Consider the following 23,388-nt stretch of genomic DNA (forward strand, 5'->3'; position numbering starts at 1 on the left):
ACCCGTGTGGACACAAAAGATTTCATGTAAAGGAAATGAATATCAATTTGCTCTTTGTCCAGCATCACCTTCACGCATCAATTGTTCCCATGAAAATGATGTTGGCATTGTATGTGCCGGTAGGTAAACATGAATTACTTTGACCTTAACTAGTAAAATGTTAAACCTGACAAATAATGTTATTTAGTATACAAAAAATAATTAAAATGTTACACAAGCAAACCACAGATGCATCTGTATTATAGTGCTAAAGTATTCTACATTTCTTTCTTTTTTCTGTACTCTGTCTTTCAGAAACACTGAGATTAGGTGGTACCAGTCGTTGTGCTGGTCGAGTGGAGGTTCTTCATGATGGTCAGTGGGGAACAGTGAGTCATGATGGTTGGGATCTGGAAGATGCTGCAGTGGTGTGTAGAGAGCTAAATTGTGGAGATGCTTTAGAAGCACCAACACATGCCCGTTTTGGACAAGGGAAAGGGCCAATCTGGATTAATAATGTACTGTGCTCTGGATCAGAATCTGCACTGACAAACTGCCAATCAAATAAATGGCTTAAAAATGGTAGAAAACATGCTAATGATGCTGGAGTCATCTGCTCTGGTAAGATCTACACTTATGACAACAGTGTTCTTCAATTTAAATATGCTATGTAAATACAATTCTCTCCACTACTCCTAGAATTGTACAATTAAGACATCATAATGTTAAACAATTTGTCATTTTCAAAATGTGTTTAATTGAAGCTGTCAAACTGGTTGGAGGTTCTCGCTGTACTGGGAGAGTAGAGATGCCTCATGGAGACACCTGGATGTCAGTGTGTGATGCTGCGTTTGATGATCAGGATGCAGAGGTTGTGTGTAGAGAGCTGAACTGTGGGGTTCCTGTACAGCGGCTGAGAGCAGATGCTTTTGGTGAAGGAGAGGGACCCGTGTGGACACAAGACATTCAATGCACTCATGAAGAGTCTTATATTTCACTGTGTCCATTATCACCTTCTCCTAAAGACAACTGCACCCATGAGAATGATGTGGGACTGAAATGTTCTGGTAATAATGGAATATTCACTGAAATCACATTTAACAAGTCTAAAAACAGCTTTGTTTCACAAGTTTATACTGCTTTTCTAATATCTACATTTTTTGTCCAGGCTACACTGACCTCAGACTGGTGAACGGCTCTGATATCTGTTCTGGTCGAGTTGAGCGTCAGTATTTCACCGAGTGGGGCACAGTGTGTGATGGGTGCATGAATATGAGAGCTGCCAGTGTTGTCTGCAGACAGATGAATTGTGGGATTGCTGTGTCTGTTGTGGGAGTGGACTGGTTTGGAGAGGGATCTGGTGAAATCTGGGCTGATGTGTTTGATTGTCAGGGGAATGAAACACAACTCTCACAATGTTCAATCTCTTCATGGAGTCGAGCTGAATACTCTCATGAACAAGATGTTGGAGTCATTTGTTCTAGTGAGTCAACTTCAAAAAAAAAAAAAAAAAAAAAGCTGTTGTGGTGTTCATTCACATTGTTTATAGATTATTATGCAGAGTGATCAGATGTATTTTAAATATTTGCTAAGTGTCAATCCCACTTAGAGGACCATAGGTTAATAGTCAAAATGTGGATAAGCAGCCCACAAATTTTAATAAACTCAGAGCACTAATAACGCAAGAAACGTTCACCATCAGTCAGGATTTGGCCCAGAAGCTAATATCCAGCATGCCAGTGAAATACAGACTCTGTGATACAGAGGTAATGAAAAACAAGGCTCAACACTGTAAATATAGACTCTTTGCATATTATGTTTTTGCCAATAAACGCCTTTAAAACCTAAGATATGCTAACTTAAGATATCCAGTGTATAGCATAGAAACATGTGGCAAAATAATCTACAAATACAGAAGCAGCAAACTTTGCAAAACACAAAATTTATGTCACTCACTGCCAATACTTTTGGCCACGACTTTACACACACCTCAGCAGCATTCCTTTAGTATACTAGAATAATTGACTCTGTTGTTAATGTTTATACTTTATTCTCCTTTTTAAAGAGAGTGCCCAATTCTGTAATCGTGTACTGGTTTTACAGAGACCATGAATATGTTTATATATATATATATATGTTTGTTTAATGTGTGTATTTACAATCACTGAACAGAAAATTAAAAAAAAAATTGTATCCTGATGTATTTTTCTGTATCTAACTAAACTATATATTCTGTGAACTCATTAGTTATCAATGTTTGTATTGTTATATCTGCAGGTGCTGGCCTTTGAAGTCAGTATAACTAGAATGTTCCCTGTCACCAAAACCAGTTTCCTGTTAGCTGTGTTATTTGTCACTCCTTAAATTCAAATGTAACAGCAGTGAAGTGTTCATATGAGGTGAAGGAGGAGTCGTGTTTATCGGTGCTGACGTATTTTAATAAATATGGTAAAAATCAGTAAAGCTCCTGTGATTTGTCACTGAATGTCTTTGTTGATTTCCTCTCTTCTCTCTAATAAGGTAACAGAGTCTTTGATTGGCTTGCTGTTGTTTGGCGGTTGTGTAGCATCTCTACATCTCTTCATGCATCTGTCAGCAGACTTTGTGAAGAGTTGAAGAAGATGAAGATCTGTCTAACACTCATTCTTCTGTCCTCTATAGCCAGATTATCCACAGCTGGTATGTTTGTACACATTCAAGATACTTATATTCATATATAAATTATAGTAACTAAATATGTCTTAGTCTTATAAATCGGTCATGAAATATCCTACAGTTCCACTTAATATAAATGTTTTGCCTGCTCTAATGGTTATTTTTTTCTCTTGGTCCTTGTTACTTTCTGTCTGTTTTTCTCTCTTCTGTCACTATGTACATTTGATATACATTATTTTATATATTGTGTACAGGTAGAGTGAAACTGGTTGGTGGCAGTAATTCTTGTGCTGGTAGGGTGGAGGTTTATTATAAAGGAGAATGGGGAACAGTGTGTGATGATTATTGGGACTTAACCGCAGCATCAGTGTTGTGCAGAGAGCTGGGCTGTGACAGTAATTTAGATACAGTACATCTTGCGTATTTTGGACCGGGATCAGGAAAAATCTGGAAGGATAATGTAGAATGTAGTGGATCAGAGACCACAATACTGAGCTGCAGTTCAAAAAAACTGGGTGATCATAATTGTAAACACAATGAAGATGCCGGAGTTATCTGTTCAGGTATGTTATTTCCTTTACTTTCAGAAATCTTTAGGACATTAAATTATTTACAGTATGTGTGTGTGTGTGTACCAGTGCAATAGTTTTTATGCAATAGAAACCAATCGAATAGTTTGTGTGTGTGTGTGTGTGTGTGTGTGTGTGTGTGTGTGTGTGTGTGTGTGTGTGTGTGTGTGTGTGTGTATGTGTGTGTGTGTGTGCCTTGATGTGTGGGAAGGGTAAACCCTACGTTATGGGGACAAAATGTCCCCACAAAGATGGCAATATCCAAAACCCTTGTCCTTGTGGGGACATTTTTTTGTCCCCATGAGGAAACAAGCTTATAAATCATACAGAATTCACTGTTTTGAAAATCTAAAAGAGCAGACAGTTTTGTATGATTGTTAGGGTTAGGGGGTGGGTTAGGGAATATGATATACAGTTTGTACACTATAAAAACTATTGCATCTATGGAATGTCCCCATAAAACTTGGAAACCCAGCATGTGTGTGTGTGTGTGTGTGTGTGTGTGTGTGTGCGTGTGCGTGCGTGTGCGTGCGTGTGTGTGTGCGTGCGTGTGCGTGTGTGCGCGTGTGCGTGCATGTGTGTGTGTGTGGTTGTTTATTTTACATAATGTTAGGAGTCAGGCTGGTTGGAGGTTCTCGCTGTTCTGGGAGAGTAGAGATGCCTCATGGAAACACCTGGATGTCAGTGTGTGATGCTGCGTTTGATGATCAGGATGCAGAGGTTGTGTGTAGAGAGATGGGCTGTGGACCTCCTGTACAGCGGCTGGGAGCAGATGCTTTTGGTAAAGGAGAGGGACCCGTGTGGACACAAAAGATTTCATGTAAAGGAAATGAATATCAATTTGCTCTTTGTCCAGCATCACCTTCACGCATCAATTGTTCCCATGAAAATGATGTTGGCATTGTATGTGCCGGTAGGTAAACATGAATTACTTTGACCTTAACTAGTAAAATGTTAAACCTGACAAATAATGTTATTTAGTATACAAAAAATAATTAAAATGTTACACAAGCAAACCACAGATGCATCTGTATTATAGTGCTAAAGTATTCTACATTTCTTTCTTTTTTCTGTACTCTGTCTTTCAGAAACACTGAGATTAGGTGGTACCAGTCGTTGTGCTGGTCGAGTGGAGGTTCTTCATGATGGTCAGTGGGGAACAGTGAGTCATGATGGTTGGGATCTGGAAGATGCTGCAGTGGTGTGTAGAGAGCTAAATTGTGGAGATGCTTTAGAAGCACCAACACATGCCCGTTTTGGACAAGGGAAAGGGCCAATCTGGATTAATAATGTACTGTGCTCTGGATCAGAATCTGCACTGACAAACTGCCAATCAAATAAATGGCTTAAAAATGGTAGAAAACATGCTAATGATGCTGGAGTCATCTGCTCTGGTAAGATCTACACTTATGACAACAGTGTTCTTCAATTTAAATATGCTATGTAAATACAATTCTCTCCACTACTCCTAGAATTGTACAATTAAGACATCATAATGTTAAACAATTTGTCATTTTCAAAATGTGTTTAATTGAAGCTGTCAAACTGGTTGGAGGTTCTCGCTGTACTGGGAGAGTAGAGATGCCTCATGGAGACACCTGGATGTCAGTGTGTGATGCTGCGTTTGATGATCAGGATGCAGAGGTTGTGTGTAGAGAGCTGAACTGTGGGGTTCCTGTACAGCGGCTGAGAGCAGATGCTTTTGGTGAAGGAGAGGGACCCGTGTGGACACAAGACATTCAATGCACTCATGAAGAGTCTTATATTTCACTGTGTCCATTATCACCTTCTCCTAAAGACAACTGCACCCATGAGAATGATGTGGGACTGAAATGTTCTGGTAATAATGGAATATTCACTGAAATCACATTTAACAAGTCTAAAAACAGCTTTGTTTCACAAGTTTATACTGCTTTTCTAATATCTACATTTTTTGTCCAGGCTACACTGACCTCAGACTGGTGAACGGCTCTGATATCTGTTCTGGTCGAGTTGAGCGTCAGTATTTCACCGAGTGGGGCACAGTGTGTGATGGGTGCATGAATATGAGAGCTGCCAGTGTTGTCTGCAGACAGATGAATTGTGGGATTGCTGTGTCTGTTGTGGGAGTGGACTGGTTTGGAGAGGGATCTGGTGAAATCTGGGCTGATGTGTTTGATTGTCAGGGGAATGAAACACAACTCTCACAATGTTCAATCTCTTCATGGAGTCGAGCTGAATACTCTCATGAACAAGATGTTGGAGTCATTTGTTCTAGTGAGTCAACTTCACTCTCTCAATAACACGATGAGAATGTAAGACATATAATTAATATCTAATATGTTCTCAGATTCCTCTCTGGCTCTTCATGATGGTGGTGTGAGGTTGTCTGGAGAGAGAGACTGTGAGGGGGAGCTGGAAGTTTACATTGATCAGGTCTGGAGGAGAGTTCTGCTGGACTCATGGAGTGTCACTGAATCCTCTGTGGTCTGCAGACAGCTGGGCTGTGGCTCTGTGCTGAACTTCTCTGGCTCCTCTTCATCCAGCGCTGAACACAGTCATGAGTGTGTGATGGGCTTCAAGTGCTCTGGGACTGAACATCATCTGAGGAACTGCAGCAGCTCTCCACAAACTCTCAACTGCAGCTCCACACAACACCTGTCAATCACCTGCCTTGGTCAGAATGACAGAATTTACTGTAATTTTCAAACTAAATGATTCTTATATATTTACTGTTTCTCTTTCTGTGTCTCAGGTGAGAGGTGGATCAGGTTGGTGGGTTCTGGTGGAGATTGTGTAGGGAGGCTGGAGGTTTTTCACAAAGGCTCATGGGGGACAGTGTGTGATGACTCCTGGGATATTAAAGATGCTCATGTGGTGTGCAGACAGCTGCAGTGTGGAGTGGCTCTCAGTGATCAGCCAGTACCAGCCTGGTTTGGTCCTGGTTCTGGACTCATATGGCTGGATGATGTGAACTGTGAGGGGAATGAGACGTCTCTGTGGAACTGCTCTTCACGGGTCTGGGGAGATCATGACTGTAACCACAAGGAGGATGTAGGAGTCGTGTGTTCAGGTAAACACTAACCTGTAGTAATGTTGATGGGTGTTGTTAAAAAAGATTTTTATTGGTAAAAGAACATCCAGTATAAATATATTCAGAATGATTTATTTTTGTACTTGCATTGTGTATTGTGACAGCTGAATTTCTTTTCAATCTAGAGTTTAAAGAGATCAGGTTAAGTGAAGGCTGTGAAGGGAATGTGGAGGTTTTCTACAATGGATCCTGGGGTAATGTGTGCTGGAATCAGATGAACAGAGACACAGCGAGTCTGATCTGTCAAGAGCTCAACTGTGGAAGATCTGGTGTTCTGTCTGCTTCTACATCAAGAGTGTCATCAGCTCATAACTGGCTGGATAATGTTGAATGTCGACCACATGACTCAAATATATGGCAGTGTATATCTTCCCCGTGGGGAGAGAATGACTGCAGTCAAAATGAGGTGGCTCATATCACATGCTCTGGTAAGATTGAAATTCAAACAACTGTCTCTATTAATTAAATAAATAACACAATGTAACAATTTTTATTTGAAGTTGTATTTCGCTTTAATTTTTACTGTTTCTTCAAACATTTATACATTTCAGTATTTTTACTTGTACGCATAAATTGGGTAAGGTACTGGCATAACACTGAGCTCAAAACAACAGTTTAATATAACAGTTACTAAAAATGAGTCGTCCAACACTTCAGAAGCGTACATTTGATAGTTTTTGTCTTTTTTGACTAATACTGTCCTCACGAAGCAAGTTCCAGATGTAGTTACCCATCATCACTTCTTCCCACCTTCCCTGTGATACAGAAATTTCTAGAATTTTCTGACCGTCATAATTGAAAAAAAATTTAAATAGGTGAAAATTTGTAGTTTTTGTTTATTTGCAATATACCGTCCGATATATGGTAATTAATGATATAAGCTCAAAATTTACTTGAGCTGAATATACACTAAAACATTGATGCTGTTAAAATAAATATTACCACAATTAGTAGGCTATCATAGAATTGTACAAGAACTATAAAAAGGTCGGGTGAAACAAAAATGTGTTACACTGTGTTATGTGTCTGATTGGTTTGTAAGAACACAAAGCTAAAATTCCGTTCAGTGTTTTGATTTTGATCATGATTTTATATTTTATAATATATTTATATTATGATCTCAGAGAAGGTGGTTCGTGAACTTCCTCGGAGTCGTCTGACATGTTCTACCTCACCATCTCCTCACCAGATACAATGTTCAAGTATGTTGAAAAAAATATATGAAAATAGGTTTTAATGATTACAGCTGTAAGTGTTTTTCTTAATTCATTATTAATAAAAAAAATATTTGTTCTCTCTATTTGTATTTATGAATAGTTAAAATTTTATATGAATTTGTTGTTGTGTAAATGATCTTTGTGATGTGTGTGATGTAGGTCATGTTCCTCTCAGACTGAGTGGAGGTAAAGGCAGGTGTTCTGGGAGGCTGGAGGTGTATCATAACTCTGAGTGGGGTTCAGTCTGTGATGATCTGTGGGACATCAGAGATGCTCAGGTGGTCTGCAGGCAGCTGGGTTGTGGAGCAGCATTGAGTGCTGATGGGAATGAAGCGTTTGGTGCTGGTGAAGGTGTTGTGTGGCTGAACAGAGTCGAGTGCAGAGGGACTGAGATTCACCTGTGGGACTGTCCTCACGTCCTGAATAAACACACTGACTGCTCACACAAAGAACGTGTTGAACTCATCTGTGCAGGTGAGAACAAAACACTGAGTGATGAATGGATAATAATTTCAGCAGTTTATTTAATGTGTGTTTTGTTTTACCATGCACAGATTTGTCTGTGTCCACAACTCCTGCTACAACAACAACAACAACAACTCAATCTCAGACTAACAAGAGCCCAGTGACTTCTCAAACTCCTCCAGCAGCGTCTCTCTTCATTCCTCCAGTGGTTGTTCTGGGAGTTTTGCTCTTACTGCTCTTAGTGCCGCTGCTGATACTGATTCAACACAACAGAGTGATGAGGAGAGGTACACACATCCACACATCACATACAAGAACACATCTGACTTATTGAACTACCTCAGACATCAACATCAATCTTACTAGAGTCTTGTTCAGTGTGTCATCAGTCATGTGTGATGAACTGACAGCAGGTTTGTGTGTTTACACTCACAGCTCTCTCTAAGAGGAGACACTGGACTCAGACTGAAGCAGTTTATGAAGAGATTGAGCACAGACACAAACACAAACACTTTAGTCAGAGAGGTGAGTCTTTATGTTTATAATGTGTTGAAGGTTATTTCTGTACATATTTTAATTGTTATTCTTTCTTAATAAAACAAATCTGATGTATAATTATTAAAGATAGTGTCTCTTGTCAGTATCATGTTTGTGAAGTGTGTAATTCAGTGTACGTTTATGAGTTGTCTGTGAGTTTGTATTGAGTGAATGTGTAGTTTAGAGTCTATCAGACAGCTGATGTTAGTTCTGTTAAACCTCCTGCTTCAAACCACAGAATTCCTCTCACAAAACCACAGAGCTGCAGGTGCATGTGTACAGGTGTGTGTGTGGGTTTGTGTGTCATCCTGTGATTATTTTTGGAGGCTAATGTGGAGGGGGTTTATATGCTTGTAAGTATACTGTATGTGCAATGCGTGTTTGTTTTCTTCCTGCCGATATTTCTGAGTCGACTGAGAAATGTAATCATATTTAACACGTTTTCTGTGATTTAAAGTTAATTCAGTTTCAGGTTGTTTGTAATGATCAACATGTTTCTGACTGTTGTGCTTCACTTTAACAGGGAGTCTCATGTCTGAAGAACAGTATTCTGGGTATGAAGATGTTGAAGATGACTTTCTCTCAGGTTAGAAGACTGTGGATTGACAAACAGCTCATTTGATTTACAAATTTAGTATATACAGTATATGTATCATATAACAACACTACAATCCACCATACTAAACAGTTTAAGTGTCATGTTTTTATCTTTTTAGATAAAAAATATAATATTGAATATTATGATGATGTCATCAATGGCAGTGACCCGAAAGGTCTGTGACTTAATTGACTGATCTCGTTTGTTCATTTAGATTTTTTTTATTGTCATGAACTTATTACCTACAAGACGTCATTTACTGTTTTGTTGTCAACCATGTTCTGTGTTGATGTAGAAGAGATGGTGAAAAAAGTCCCAGCAGAATACTATGATGATGTCATCACTGATGGATTAAAAGTGGACAGTGAGACAGGTGCAGTTCTGTTATTCTGGATTAGGATGAAATATAAAGTCTGTGCATAAAGGAAAATTTACTTTATAGCTCTGCGAGTATGATGACGTGTGTCTTATTTCACATTTGTAGAAAACACACTTGAGAAGTATGATGATGTCATCACGGGACAGAACTCTGATCTTGAAAAAGGTGGTTTTACTTTATTTGTAGGCTGTTTATTTAACAAAGATCATAGCAGTGATTCTCAATAATACTGATAAAATGCAGGTTAATTGGCAGTTTGTCATTCTGATGGTTTGTGTTGATCTGTTATGTATGCGGACACACCAGAGAATTATGATGACGTCATTAACGGACAGAACTTTCAAGATCTAGTAGGTAAGTTACACAGAATAGACACCCAGGTGAGTTTATCAAGTGTACTCAATTAGACTCAGAAAGGAAGATGTGTCCACGACACATAAAAAAATGACATATACATAGTATATAATAACATTACATTACGAAACACAATGTAGTTCTATAAAATATATTTCCCATGTCATGTGATTTCATCAGGAGTTCACGAGGAGTATGATGATGTGAAGAATGACAGAGAAGATGTGACAAACCTGTTGGGTAGGTTTTAATTTCAGTAAAATATGTATATTCTAAGTTACATCTTTATAATGTCTATTTAAAACACTTAAAATTGGCTTTACATCTTTATGCATTTAACACAAAACAATGTGAATGTGCTTTTTTACACAACAGACTATGACGATGTGGGGGAGGAGTCACTCAATGTGGGACAGGCTGTATAACTCAATGACCACACCCACTGTCTCATGCCATAAAATCACATTACCTGCAGCTTCAGGAGCTACGAGGAGTTAAAGTGATCGAATTTTATCACTTAAACTACAGTGCCTTATGTTTTTATGATCTTTCAAATATGTTTGTACTGAAAATCACATGCTTTGCAAATGTAGGAAAAAATTGTCTAGTTTTTATCATATAAACTAATGCTTCAACACTGCTCCTGCTGCACGAGCATGTGCTGCTTCAATGGGCTGTGTGAACGCTCTAACCTGTTAACATGAGCGCGGAGAAAAACTAGAAAACAGTCACATGTAGACATTTCTGTTCCTTGTATTGTAGAGACTCTGAGTTTTGTCTTTCAAGAATTCCTACAAAGACAAGCACAATAAAACATACATCAGCCTTTTTCCCAAAATTGAAAGAGTAAAGTGTATGTGCTTGACATAATGGCTTTTCTTTAAATAAATACCTTACGTGCAAAAACTAATCTACTGGATGTGATTATGTAAATAGTACATTTGTTCTTTTCTCACCTCTCTTTATCCTGTCAGCTTCTTCTTTATCCTCTCATGATCTTTAGACTCTTCTGTTTGCTTTGGAAGAGCAGGGTCTTGTGGGAGCTGAAGACACAGATCAGAAATGTGGTTTTATCAATACAAATTAATGTTAATATTGGGTGAGATTTTGAGTAGTGCTTGAGATCCATCATCAGATTTGTTGCACGAGTACATGTAAGATTATGTTCTCTAAATACATAGAAGGTACAGAAGTTTAAAGGCAACAAAACATCATCAGCATATAAGAACATATTAAAACTGTTGGCGTTTGTATTTAACATGATAAGTTACAAATATTGTTAGAACGACGTTTTGTGTTTATTAACTATGCTTAATTATAAGGAGTTTAAACACTAAACTCACTCTTATAGCACAAAACAAACAATCACATCTCTTAACTGTCATTAGAAACTAATCATATGATAAACCGCCATGTGCAACATCTTTTTAAACGTGTTTTCTTTAAATCCAGCCTTTAGTTTTTGCCTTTTTAAAGGTTTTAAAAGACGTAACACTGATCATTGACGACAACAACAAAGCACTTACCCGAGCACAATGATGACGTACGAATGACTTCAGACATCATTAATCAAAAACAAGACATCGATTGACTCCTTAACGTTACGTCTGATACAATATGTGCCAACAATCACAGACGGTAACTCACAAACGCATGATATTTTTTCCAGTTCTGTTTCAATGAACAGTTTTATATATTTAAGAAACTTCTTATATATTGCGCACACAGTGGAGTTTGACGCGCGTGAAGTTTGGAGCGCGTTCATGTGTGAGATCAGAGTGTTGTGTGCTGATGTTCCAGTCATGAGCGCATGATGGCAGTAGAGTGTAAATTTCCGATTATAAATGTTATTTAACTAGTCGTATTATTTTTAAGTGTCTGATCTTAATTTCAGTGTGTAGATGGAGCTGTTGCACAATCTGAGACTCATGACTGGAGACACTGTATCTGCATGTAAAGATCACGTGTGCTATTATATACCGGATGAAACTGTAAGAAGTCCAATGAGACGCAGGTAATGTCAGTTGAGGATTTTTAAAGTATTAAAATAATAATGAAATAGAGGTCGAGTGGGGTAAGATGTGTCAGTGGTTAAAATTTGTCTGTGGGTTAAACACTTTTTGTATTTCCTTCTCTCAGAGACTGTTTTTAGTAGAAAGCCAAATGTTTTATATGTTAAACCCACATATGTCAGCTACTCACATACACTGCTGTAACATGCGTATGTATGATAATATGTGACCCTGGACAACAAAACCAGTCTTATGGGTCAATTTTTCAAAATTGAGATTTTTACATCACCTGAAAGCTTTCTATTGATGTACGGGTTGTTATGATAGGACAATATCAGGTGAAGATACGACAGTTTAAAACTGGAATCTGAGGGTGCAAAAAAATCAAAATATTGAGAAAATCGCCTTCGAAGTTGTTAATCGGAGGCACTGTAGCAGGCCATCCACTCACAAAAATAAAGTTTTGATATATTTATGGTAGGAAATTTGCTAAATATCTTCATGGAACATGATCTTTACTTAAAATCCTAATGATTTTTGGCATAAAAGAAAAATAGATCATTTTGACCCATACAATGTATTTTTGGCTTTTACTAAACATGTTTCTGTGCTACTTAAGACTGGTTTTGTGATCCAGGGTCACATTTACAAACAATTTATACTTGAACAGACAAATTCAAATGTTGCAACTGACCCCATAACAGGGGACAGTTGCAACACTCCGCAGGGACGGTTGCAACCGTAATTAAAATGTAATAAAAAATATTCTTTAACATAATTTTGGAGTTTCTTTACTTTATTTGTGAACAAACAGAATCTTTTAAAAGTCAAACTGGCAAAATATTTTAAATAAAAAAACAAGATACTGAAAATGTAGCCTACTGAAATACTGGTGCGCACTTCTCTTAAGACCCGTGAACCTCCCCGGACATCTGTGTTGAAGTGTTTTGGGCTCTTGATCTTCATGGTGGTCGTGTGCGGTTGTCTGGAGAGAGAGATTGTGAGGTGGACGTTTACATCCATCAGGTCTGGAGGAGAGTTCTGCTGGAGTTTCACTGAAATATTTGTGGTCTGCAGAAAGGTGGTACAATTAATAAAACATAACTCTCCTAACCATTACAAACACTTGTCTCTTAAACCATATTCTTTCTCGTGGCTTTGTGTATGAGCACCATGTGCAAAAATATTTTTACGATGTTAATTCAATGGAAATCTACTTTTCGGTCATTTAAAGTACTGTGAAACATTTACCGAAGTTTGCTGCTTCAAGGGGCTGTTTCATGAGCAGGGATGACGTAGGCTACTAATCTAAATCAAACATTTAATACTCACGTGTTATGGCAAAAGCCGGACAGTTCGCTTCTTATATGCTAGATTTACTCTTTTCTGTTTTAATGAACAGTTTTTATACATTCATACACACGCGTGATGTTGAAGCGCGTTCATCAGTGTTGTGTGCCGTTGTTCCAGTCATGAGCGCATGGCGGCAGTAGAGAGTAAATAAATCAGTCTCACGGTGTCATTTGAGCTGCTTATTAATGTTATTTAACCAGTAATATATGTTATTTTTATTCTGCTAGAGAGTGAGAACACATTTAGTTTCTGCAATGCCGCAAAAAAAGCTTTATAATAATAATGAAGTTGTATACAGTCTCCCTTTATTCTAGGAAAGTGTATTGAGAATTGCTGCTGTAGAGATTTTGTATAGACCCAGCCAGGAGCAGATTATGACTAGCAAAAGGCCTCTGGCCAGTTATCGCCAAGAATTGGTTTTGGCTTCAAAATGAAAAAAAAAAAAATCACCAAAAGGCCACAAATTTGAGTCATAAACAATTTTGTACCTATCACAAACATGGAACTTTCATTGAAGTCTTGTTTGAGAGGCCTTATGCTATAGGGCTCATATAAAAATGTATAAAAAATCAATAAACATGGGTGAGTGATGGGTTTGATTGTGAAGTCTAAAAGTCACATAAAATAAGCAATAATTTGACAACGTATTTCCATGACCTATGTGTCAGCCCGAGGGCGGGGATATACTGACTGTCCAATGACCAGGCTTACAACTTTCAACAATCCAATAAATTCATGAAGGACAAACTCATTAATTTTCTCTCATGATCTCTAATTCATCTATGCCCAGCTCCTGTAGTTTGAAGCTTTACGACTTTGTACTTTCATGCCACCACGACATCTTTACAATGTTTTCCAAAATTCTTTGGAGGATGAACACTGTTAACATGAGGAGATCATGGCTTATTCATTGATCTTTACAAGTAATTGTTTGAGCAAAAATCCACATCACACTTAGACAGTGAAGATTCTTTATGTAGTCACATGACAACATGAACTGATGCTTGATTGACAGTTCTATAACTGCCATCTAGCGGATACATAAAACATTACAATACTGAATGGGCATATACTGTAAATGCTGCTTCAAATAACATAGATATTTTCTGTAGACATGATTGATTGGTTTTATATAGAAGTGCTTTTTTAGTAATGCAAGAGATTATATTTTATTGATTTTATTATAGATATTGTTGATTTTGTTTTATGCTTTATTTGTATATTACTAATCATTTAAAATGATTAAATTAAACAGAATAGAAATATCCATTTACTATTTTATTCTTAAATGTTTAATATATTTCATTCACATTTATGAAAGGTATACAGTATAGGTACATATCTGAGTGTGTGTGTTTTAAAGTGTGTGAAGGGATCATATAGTTTCCTGCACATGACAGGATTTGATGTTGAATAGATACTGGAGGGTTTGATTACTATAATTTATTGGGTGTAAATTTATCTTCAATCTTGCAGGTGTTTGTCTCCTCTGAACATGGAGGGAGGAGTCTCGTTCATCAGCGCTGACGTTCTGCTGATATATATGGAGAAAATCACAAATATCTCTTCTGATTTGTCACTCAAGTTGTTTGATGATTTCCTTTGTTAATTCTAATAAGGTAACAGAGAGTGTGATTGGTCTCTCTCTCTCTCTCTCTCTCTCTCTCTCTCTCTCTCTCTCTCTCTCTCTCTCTCTCTCTCTCTGTAGAGGGGTTGTAATGATCCAGTATGTTCAGTCTGTGAGGGAACAGTGGAGAACTTTACACGGACTTCTCATTATTCTCAATCAGACTGTGTGTACAGTAGAGGATTATGGAGATCTGTCTCACACTCACTTTACTGTCCTCTGTAGTAATGACCATCACTGTGGGTAAGTACACTATTGCAGTCAAATATGAAAAAAATACTATAAATTGAAATAAAGTATTTTATGCTTTTTATTAATAGCATTATCTTTCACATCTCTTTCAATGTATTTCATATGTATCAGATGTGAATGTGAGGTTGGTGAATGGTGACAGGCGTTGTGCTGGAAGAGTGGAGGTTCTTCATGATGGTCAGTGGGGAACAGTGTGTGAAGATGACTGGGACATGGCAGATGCTGCAGTGGTGTGTAGAGAGGTGGGCTGTGGAGATGCTGTACAGGTGCCATATTGGGCTCACTTTGGAGAAGGATCAGGACCAATCTGGATGGATGAAGTAAATTGCAGTGGATCAGAGCCCACGCTAAAGAACTGCAGTTCAAATGAATGGGGTGATAGTGACTGCGATCATGATGAAGATGCTGGAGTTATGTGTTCAGGTGAGCTTTGAATGCTGGTCATCATTGTTGTAAAGCAAAGGCTGAGAGGGCCACATTTCATCCACATGAGAAATAAAGGGCCATAAATTATATTATATAATATATACAGTATATTGCATTTATATAAATTTATATTTAATTGGTTTAAACACAGTTTTTTTATTCAAATAGCCAACACATAAAATGTTAAAGTTAATCATTAAACGTTTAACCACTAACCTCTAAAACTAAATACTATTGGAATCATTTCAGAAATGAAATGGACTGGTAAGCAGTTTGACGGCTTCGTTTCGCTGCAAATTCAAATATGACACCTGAATTTAAATAATTTTTATACAGTTGATGTATTAAATAAATATTAAAATGTAAAAAATAAAAACATAAAAATGCAGCTGAGGTGCGGTAAAATTTGTGCTAAAACCAGAAAATTACTGTTGATATGAAAACATAGAAAAACTGTAAAAAAACTACAAATAACATTTTTTCAAACTTCTTTAACAGTGTATATATCACCAAATATAAGCAGTTTATTTAAAATTAAAGAAGATGTTGCTACTATTTTCAATAAAGGACACTTTATATGGATGGTCTTGTTAAAATTGTAATTAAAATCTGATTAAAAATTGATATGAAATATATTAAATTTATAGAGACTAATATCACTTTTTATTAGTCTCTATATATTTATAGACACTTTTCAGTCGATTTTTATACAGTTTTCCTGTTGTTTTGAAATACAGAGAAAATATGTAAAATGTGTTTTTTTACTGTGTACTTTTCATGCAGTTTATTTGACATTTTATTTGACATCTTTGATTTGTGTCATTTCTGAAGAGTGGTCAGGTCAGTTTTCATATAATATTTTGACATCTCAAAAGGCGGACACATTTTAAAGTGCAACGAGCCAAATGCAACTCATGGGCAGCCTGTTGGTTATAGAAAGTATAGATTAAAGTAGTTTTCAAAATGCATAATTCATAAAGAAAAAATATTTACAGATATAAAATTTATTTCTAGAAAATTATTATGAAATATTATGTTTCTACAGTATATAATGACCAGTTATCTACCATTCCTTTAAAAGTCCCAAAGACAAGACATTACTTATTAATGGAGAGTCCTAGTGATACATGAAATGGACTGGGTTTCACTGTATGATCCTTTCTTAACTAATCCAATATAATCTTCTGTGCTGTTCACTTTGTATAATCAGAAATCATAAACTATGGAAGGTTTTCAAGACTTGATGATGGACCTCATCTGTGTTCTGGAAGAGTTGAGTTGCTTCGTGGAAATACCTGGATGTCAGTGTGTGATGCTGCGTTTGATGATCAGGATGCAGAGGTTGTGTGTAGAGAGCTGAACTGTGGGGTTCCTGTACAGCTGTTGGGAGCAGATGCTTTTGGTGAAGGAGAGGGACCCGTGTGGACACAAGACATTCAATGTAGAGGAAACGAATCTCACATTCGATCATGTTCATCATCAAATTCTAATGCAACCTGCTCCCATGACAATGATGTGGGACTGACATGTTCTGGTAAATTTCAAAGCTTACTATTAGTTCAAAACTATTTTTATTTTTTGTTTAAGCAATAACATCTCAGATGATATTGTTTCTGTATTTCTTAAAGGTTTCAGTTCTTTGACCAGGTTATACAATTCTAAGACATCTCCCAAATCTATATCTCTATTAAATCTCTATTCACTTGCCATATTTTTTATATTCTGATTTGGTAACCTCTGAAATCTTTCTCCAGGTTTTTCTGACCTCAGACTGGTGAACGGCTCTGATTTCTGTTCTGGTCGAGTTGAGCTTCAGTATTTCACGGAGTGGGGCACAGTGTGTGATGGGTGCATGAATATGAGAGCTGCCAGTGTTGTCTGCAGACAGATGAATTGTGGGATTGCTGTGTCTGTTGTGGGAGTGGACTGGTTTGGAGAGGGATCTGGTGAAATCTGGGCTGATGTGTTTGATTGTCAGGGGAATGAAACACAACTCTCACAATGTTCAATCTCTTCATGGAGTCGAGCTGAATACTCTCATGAACAAGATGTTGGAGTCATTTGTTCTAGTGAGTCAACTTCACTCTCTCAATAACACGATGAGAATGTAAGACATATAATTAATATCTAATATGTTCTCAGATTCCTCTCTGGCTCTTCATGATGGTGGTGTGAGGTTGTCTGGAGAGAGAGACTGTGAGGGGGAGCTGGAAGTTTACATTGATCAGGTCTGGAGGAGAGTTCTGCTGGACTCATGGAGTGTCACTGAATCCTCTGTGGTCTGCAGACAGCTGGGCTGTGGCTCTGTGCTGAACTTCTCTGGCTCCTCTTCATCCAGCGCTGAACACAGTCATGAGTGTGTGATGGGCTTCAAGTGCTCTGGGACTGAACATCATCTGAGGAACTGCAGCAGCTCTCCACAAACTCTCAACTGCAGCTCCACACAACACCTGTCAATCACCTGCCTTGGTCAGAATGACAGAATTTACTGTTATTTTCAAACTAAATGATTCTTATATATTTACTGTTTCTCTTTCTGTGTCTCAGGTGAGAGGTGGATCAGGTTGGTGGGTTCTGGTGGAGATTGTGTAGGGAGGCTGGAGGTTTTTCACAAAGGCTCATGGGGGACAGTGTGTGATGACTCCTGGGATATTAAAGATGCTCATGTGGTGTGCAGACAGCTGCAGTGTGGAGTGGCTCTCAGTGATCAGCCAGTACCAGCCTGGTTTGGTCCTGGTTCTGGACTCATATGGCTGGATGATGTGAACTGTGAGGGGAATGAGACGTCTCTGTGGAACTGCTCTTCACGGGTCTGGGGAGATCATGACTGTAAACACAAGGAGGATGTAGGAGTCGTGTGCTCAGGTAAACACTAACCTGTAGTAATGTGGTAATTGTGAGTAAATATATTATTATTAGATATATAACGATTTGTACTTTATCAGTCTGCGGTTGATTCTAATTTAATTTTTAATCTAGAGTTTAAAGAGCTCAGGTTAAGTGAAGGCTGTGAAGGGAATGTGGAGGTTTTCTACAATGGATCCTGGGGTAATGTTTGCTACAATCAGATGAACAGAAACACAGCGAGTCTGATCTGTCAAGAGCTCAACTGTGGAAGATCTGTCGGTGAACCCAGTTATTCAGATGGACTGAGGTCTCAAAATTGGTTGAATGAACTGAAATGTCGATCACATGATTCCACCTTATGGCAGTGTCCATCTTCACCCTGGGCACCGAACGACTGCAATGAAGATGAAGTGGCCAAAATTACCTGCTCAGGTGTGATCCCATTTAAAAACTGCCTGGTGATTTTTTTCAAAAATACTTTTGTGTGCAGTGTATTATATTAAACCAACTAAGAGTCCAATTGGTAGGATGTAAAAGTATTTTTGAATTTCAAATGTTCTGTTTAGTGGTGAACTTAATTTTACTATTTTATAATCTCAGAGAAGGAGATTCATGAAGTTCCTCGGAGTCGTCTGAAATGTTCTACCTCACCATCTCCTCACCAGAGACAATGTTCGAGTATGTGTAGATGATAAACAAATATTTTAAATTGTTGTTATTATTATTATTTAAATATTTTTTTATTATTCAAAAATTTCAAATTTGTTCTATGTATTTTTTTCTGTATTCCACATTCACATCCCACTGTAAGTTTTAGTGGGTATGTGTTGTTGTAAATGCTGTGTGATGTGTGTGATGTAGGTCATGTTCCTCTCAGACTGAGTGGAGGTAAAGGCAGGTGTTCTGGGAGGCTGGAGGTGTATCATAACTCTGAGTGGGGTTCAGTCTGTGATGATCTGTGGGACATCAGAGATGCTCAGGTGGTCTGCAGGCAGCTGGGTTGTGGAGCAGCATTGAGTGCTGATGGGAATGAAGCGTTTGGTGCTGGTGAAGGTGTTGTGTGGCTGAACAGAGTCGAGTGCAGAGGGACTGAGATTCACCTGTGGGACTGTCCTCACGTCCTGAATAACCACACTGACTGCTCACACAAAGAACGTGTTGAACTCATCTGTGCAGGTGAGAGAAAAACACTGAGTGATGAATGGATTATAATTCCAGCAGTTTATTTAATGTATTTTTTTCCATTTGCAGAAATGTCTGCACCCACAACTTCTGCCGCCACAACAACATCAGCTTCTCCTTCAGTTTCTCAGACTAACAGAAGTCCAGTACTCTCAGCATCAGTGACTCGAGCACAAACTCCTCCAGCAGCGTCTCTCTTCATTCCTCCAGCGGTCGTGATTGTTCTGGGAGTTTTGCTCTTACTGCTCTTAGTTTTGCTTTTACTGCTCTTGGTGTCACTGCTGATACTGATTCAGCACAATAGATTGATGAGGAAAGGAACGGAGATTCACACTTCATATACAAGTCAAGTTCTGACATCAATATTACTAGTCTTGTTCAGTGTGTCATCAGTCATGTGTGATGAACTGACAGCAGGTTTGTGTGTCTACACTTACAGATCTCTTCAAGAGGAAACACTGGACTCAGACTGAAGCAGTTTATGAAGAGATTGAGCACAGACACAAACACCTTGCTGAGAGAGGTGAGATTTCAATATGTTTGTTTTCAGATCATAAAACAGGATATAAAACCATTTGAATTGTTTAGAAATTCAGATCATATCCTGTTTTGTTTAATGAAATAGCTGTACAAATATTAAAGGCAGTGTTTCCCATCTGTGTCATGTACTGTATGTGATGTGTGTAATTCAGTGTACGTTTATGAGTTGTTTGTGTGTGTATTGAGTTGAATGTGTAGTTTAGAGTCTATCAGACAGCTGATGTTAGTTTATTATTAGTTCTGTTAAACCTCCTGCTTCAAACCACAGAATTCCTCTCACAAAACCACAGCTGCAGGTGCATGTTTACAGGTGTCTGTCTATATGGCTGGAATCTACAGTCTATATGTCTGGAATCTAGTCAGAAATGGGTTCATGTGAGGATACAAGTGTCTGAGCGTTTATCTTGGTATTTGTTTGTAATATTCATGACTTTGTGATGATAGTTCATTCATTACTGGTCGGTCGATCTGTTATTCTCTTTGTTAACACATGTGCTCCGTGTTTTAAACGAAATTCAGGTTCAAATTGTTTGTAATGACCAACATGTTTCTGAGGGTTCTGCTTCACTTTAACAGGAAGTCTCATCTCTGAAGAACAGCATTCTGGGTATGACGATGCTGATAATCTTCTCTCAGGTTAGAGGACAAAAGTGAATTTTTAGGTTTTGACTCTTAATTAAGGCAAATAATTTGCCAATACTTTACAAGCGTATCAAATATGCAAATACTACACAATCCTCAACTTCTGCTCTTATTTTTAAAGTACAAGAACACAAGACTGAATATTATGATGATGTCACCAATGGCAGTGACCTAAGAGGTCTGTGACTTTATGGACTGATCACATTTGTTCATTGTTTATTCAATTTTAAAAATGCCATGACCTCACCTCATGACCTGCAAGAGTACATTTCATGTTTTGTTTTTAAACATGTTCTGTGTTGATGAAGAAGAGATGGTGAATAAAGCTGAATACTATGTCATTACTGATGGACTGAAAACATACAGTGAGACAGGTGCAGTTCTGTTATTCTGTATTAGGATGAAAGATAAGATCTGTACATGAAGGGAAAATATACTTCATAGCTCTATGGGTGTGATGACGTGTGTCTTATGTTACATTTTTAGAAGACACTCTTGAGAAGTATGATGATGTCATCACTACAGGACAGAACTCTAGTCCTCAAAGTGGTAAGTTGTGTTCATTTACATTATACTCTGCCATCTAGTGTATACATTTTAGAAGGGTGATATCATCTCAACGGAACACTATACAGGATTTACTAACCCAGAAATAAAGCGGTTTCCCAAAGGAGGGCAACATAACACAAAACAATGAAATTTAAGATGAATTTAAGGTGAATTCTAAGATGTATAGATGTACACGATGTATAACAAATCACAATGTGAGTAGTTTCCCCATGTCATGTGATTTCATCAGGAGGAGTTCAGGAGGAGTATGATGATGTGAAGATTGTCAGTGAAGATGTGAGAATCCTGTTAGGTAGGTTGTTTACCTTTTTAACTTACTAAAAAGGGAGAGTTTTGATTGATTTTATCTTTGTATAATGTATTTTAAATGTTTAATTTCGTATTTATTTGGGCTTTGTTCAAAAGCCTTATGTACTTCGGAAGAATGTGAATTTGCTTTTGTTTTACACAGCAGATGATGTGGGGGAGGAGCCAAACAAAGTGGGAGGAGCTGTATGACTCAATAAGCCCACCCACTGCCTAATATACGAAAATAATATTACAACTTATATAATTGCTGCTAAAGCTACAGTGCCATATGTTTTAATGATATTTCAAACATTGTGTATTCATTTAAAGTCACATGCTTTGCTATTTGTATTAAGAATAATTATATATTTGTCAAAGTATTTTCTAAATGCTGAGCAAAAAATGCTGAGAATTTGAGTCTTACTGCTGCTGAATCTCCTGCCGCAAAATCGGGTTGAAACTTTTTTTTGGCATTATAAATTGTGCATCAGTGATTAAAAAACTATTGGTAAATTTGTGTGCTTGAAGATCTTCCTAAATGACAAAATAAAATTAAGCACAGACTTCACATATATGAGGTTTTACTTCATTCCGTTTTAATAAACAGTTATATTCAAACACACAGTGGGGTTGACTTGTGAGAAGTTTGGGGCGCGTTCATGTGTGATCAATGTAGTTGTGTGCTGTTGTTCCGGTCATGTGCGCATGATGGCAGCAGAGGGTAAATGAGTCTCACATTGTGATTTAAGGTGCTTATAAATGTTATTTAACCAGTCTCATTACTTTTTTAATTATATATATTTTAATTTAATTTTTAAGTGTAAATCTGTCTGTGACACAGAATATTTACTGGATCATTAATTCAAATAATTTGTTACCACTGTCTTACAACATGTTTAAATTGCATGAATCACACCTCATTATAACAAAGAAAAAATAATTTCACTTTAATACTTGTCCAAAAGCCAACGAGTGCACCTCACATGTATTTTAAGTCTTTCACAGGTTATGACTCCTCTGTTGTCCCTCTTCTTTAGAACTATGGTTTTTCAAAAGTGTTTAAAAGAGTGTTTAACACAAACAATTAGAGATAGGCCTACGTAAAGCTGTAGTGATTTACAGTATTTCAAGATACAAAGCCTTTCATGGTTTTGGTCCACCCCATCCAGATAATCAGAATCAGATAAAACATGTCTGCCCCAATCCTTTGTTCAGCGTAATGACTCTGAACTAATGAGCTTGAGTAACTGCACATGTGGATCTTATATGTAATAATATGTGTTTATGTATGTAATGTGAAAATGTAAACAATAGCACGTGCACATACCCCCAACGAGCGCTGGTCGGAGAAATGACGTAATGCACAGCGCCAGCGTCCTGAGAGATGCGCTGAAGAAATGTAAAGTTTATATACTTTTAAAATACTTCATTTTGCTTTATTGAATCGCGATTCATTCAATCTTTAGTTTTGACATCGACTATCAACCAAAAGAATCGACGACTCAACAGAGACTTTTGTTGCTGCTCATTTAAACACTTTTATTCTTTAAGAATGTCTTCCAAAGGGTAAGTTGACATAAATGTTTTATCATTGCTATATTTGTATCTGTGAAAATGTATCTCTTGGGTAAAATGATTTCTCCCCTCATTTCCATAGTTTAAAGCTGTGAGTTTTGTCATGCTGTCTTTTTTTTCATATAATATAAATAATAAATCTGTAATTAAAATTATATTATATATTATGTATATTTTATTTTAACTTGATTAAAAGTCTTTAAAGTTTGTACAAGTTTTTAAAAAGTTTTTACAAGTACAGCAACACA

General features: G+C 37.4%; 2 protein-coding genes across 2 annotated transcripts; both read left to right on the forward strand.

Moving 5' to 3' along the window:
- Position 1: 1 nt before the first annotated feature.
- On the forward strand, positions 2-2,270 carry LOC130551245 (scavenger receptor cysteine-rich type 1 protein M130-like). Its single transcript, XM_057328799.1, has 5 exons — positions 2-119; positions 295-600; positions 744-1,046; positions 1,148-1,462; positions 2,257-2,270. Exons 3-5 carry the CDS (start codon positions 788-790, stop codon positions 2,268-2,270), a joined length of 588 nt encoding a protein of 195 aa, XP_057184782.1. The 5' UTR covers positions 2-119; positions 295-600; positions 744-787.
- A 316-nt stretch (positions 2,271-2,586) lies between these two features.
- LOC130551246 (antigen WC1.1-like) lies at positions 2,587-21,569 on the forward strand (the record flags this gene model as incomplete). Its single annotated transcript, XM_057328801.1, has 36 exons — positions 2,587-2,658; positions 2,889-3,197; positions 3,817-4,116; positions 4,292-4,597; positions 4,741-5,043; positions 5,145-5,459; positions 5,533-5,859; positions 5,938-6,255; positions 6,402-6,704; positions 7,401-7,478; positions 7,653-7,967; positions 8,048-8,245; positions 8,394-8,483; positions 9,019-9,081; positions 9,212-9,268; positions 9,389-9,466; positions 9,578-9,637; positions 9,779-9,826; positions 10,007-10,066; positions 10,202-10,249; positions 15,044-15,061; positions 15,182-15,493; positions 16,707-17,030; positions 17,251-17,565; positions 17,639-17,965; positions 18,044-18,361; positions 18,476-18,775; positions 18,944-19,021; positions 19,205-19,519; positions 19,595-19,870; positions 19,965-20,048; positions 20,642-20,701; positions 20,829-20,885; positions 21,016-21,081; positions 21,194-21,256; positions 21,507-21,569. Coding segments are annotated over exons 1-36 (6,610 nt in total), but the record flags the coding sequence as incomplete, so codon positions are not given.
- Between the last annotated feature and the right edge of the window lie 1,819 nt (positions 21,570-23,388).

This window comes from Triplophysa rosa, unplaced genomic scaffold (genome assembly GCF_024868665.1).
Source record: "Triplophysa rosa unplaced genomic scaffold, Trosa_1v2 scaffold7_ERROPOS2916172, whole genome shotgun sequence".
Taxonomy (NCBI): domain Eukaryota; kingdom Metazoa; phylum Chordata; class Actinopteri; order Cypriniformes; family Nemacheilidae; genus Triplophysa; species Triplophysa rosa.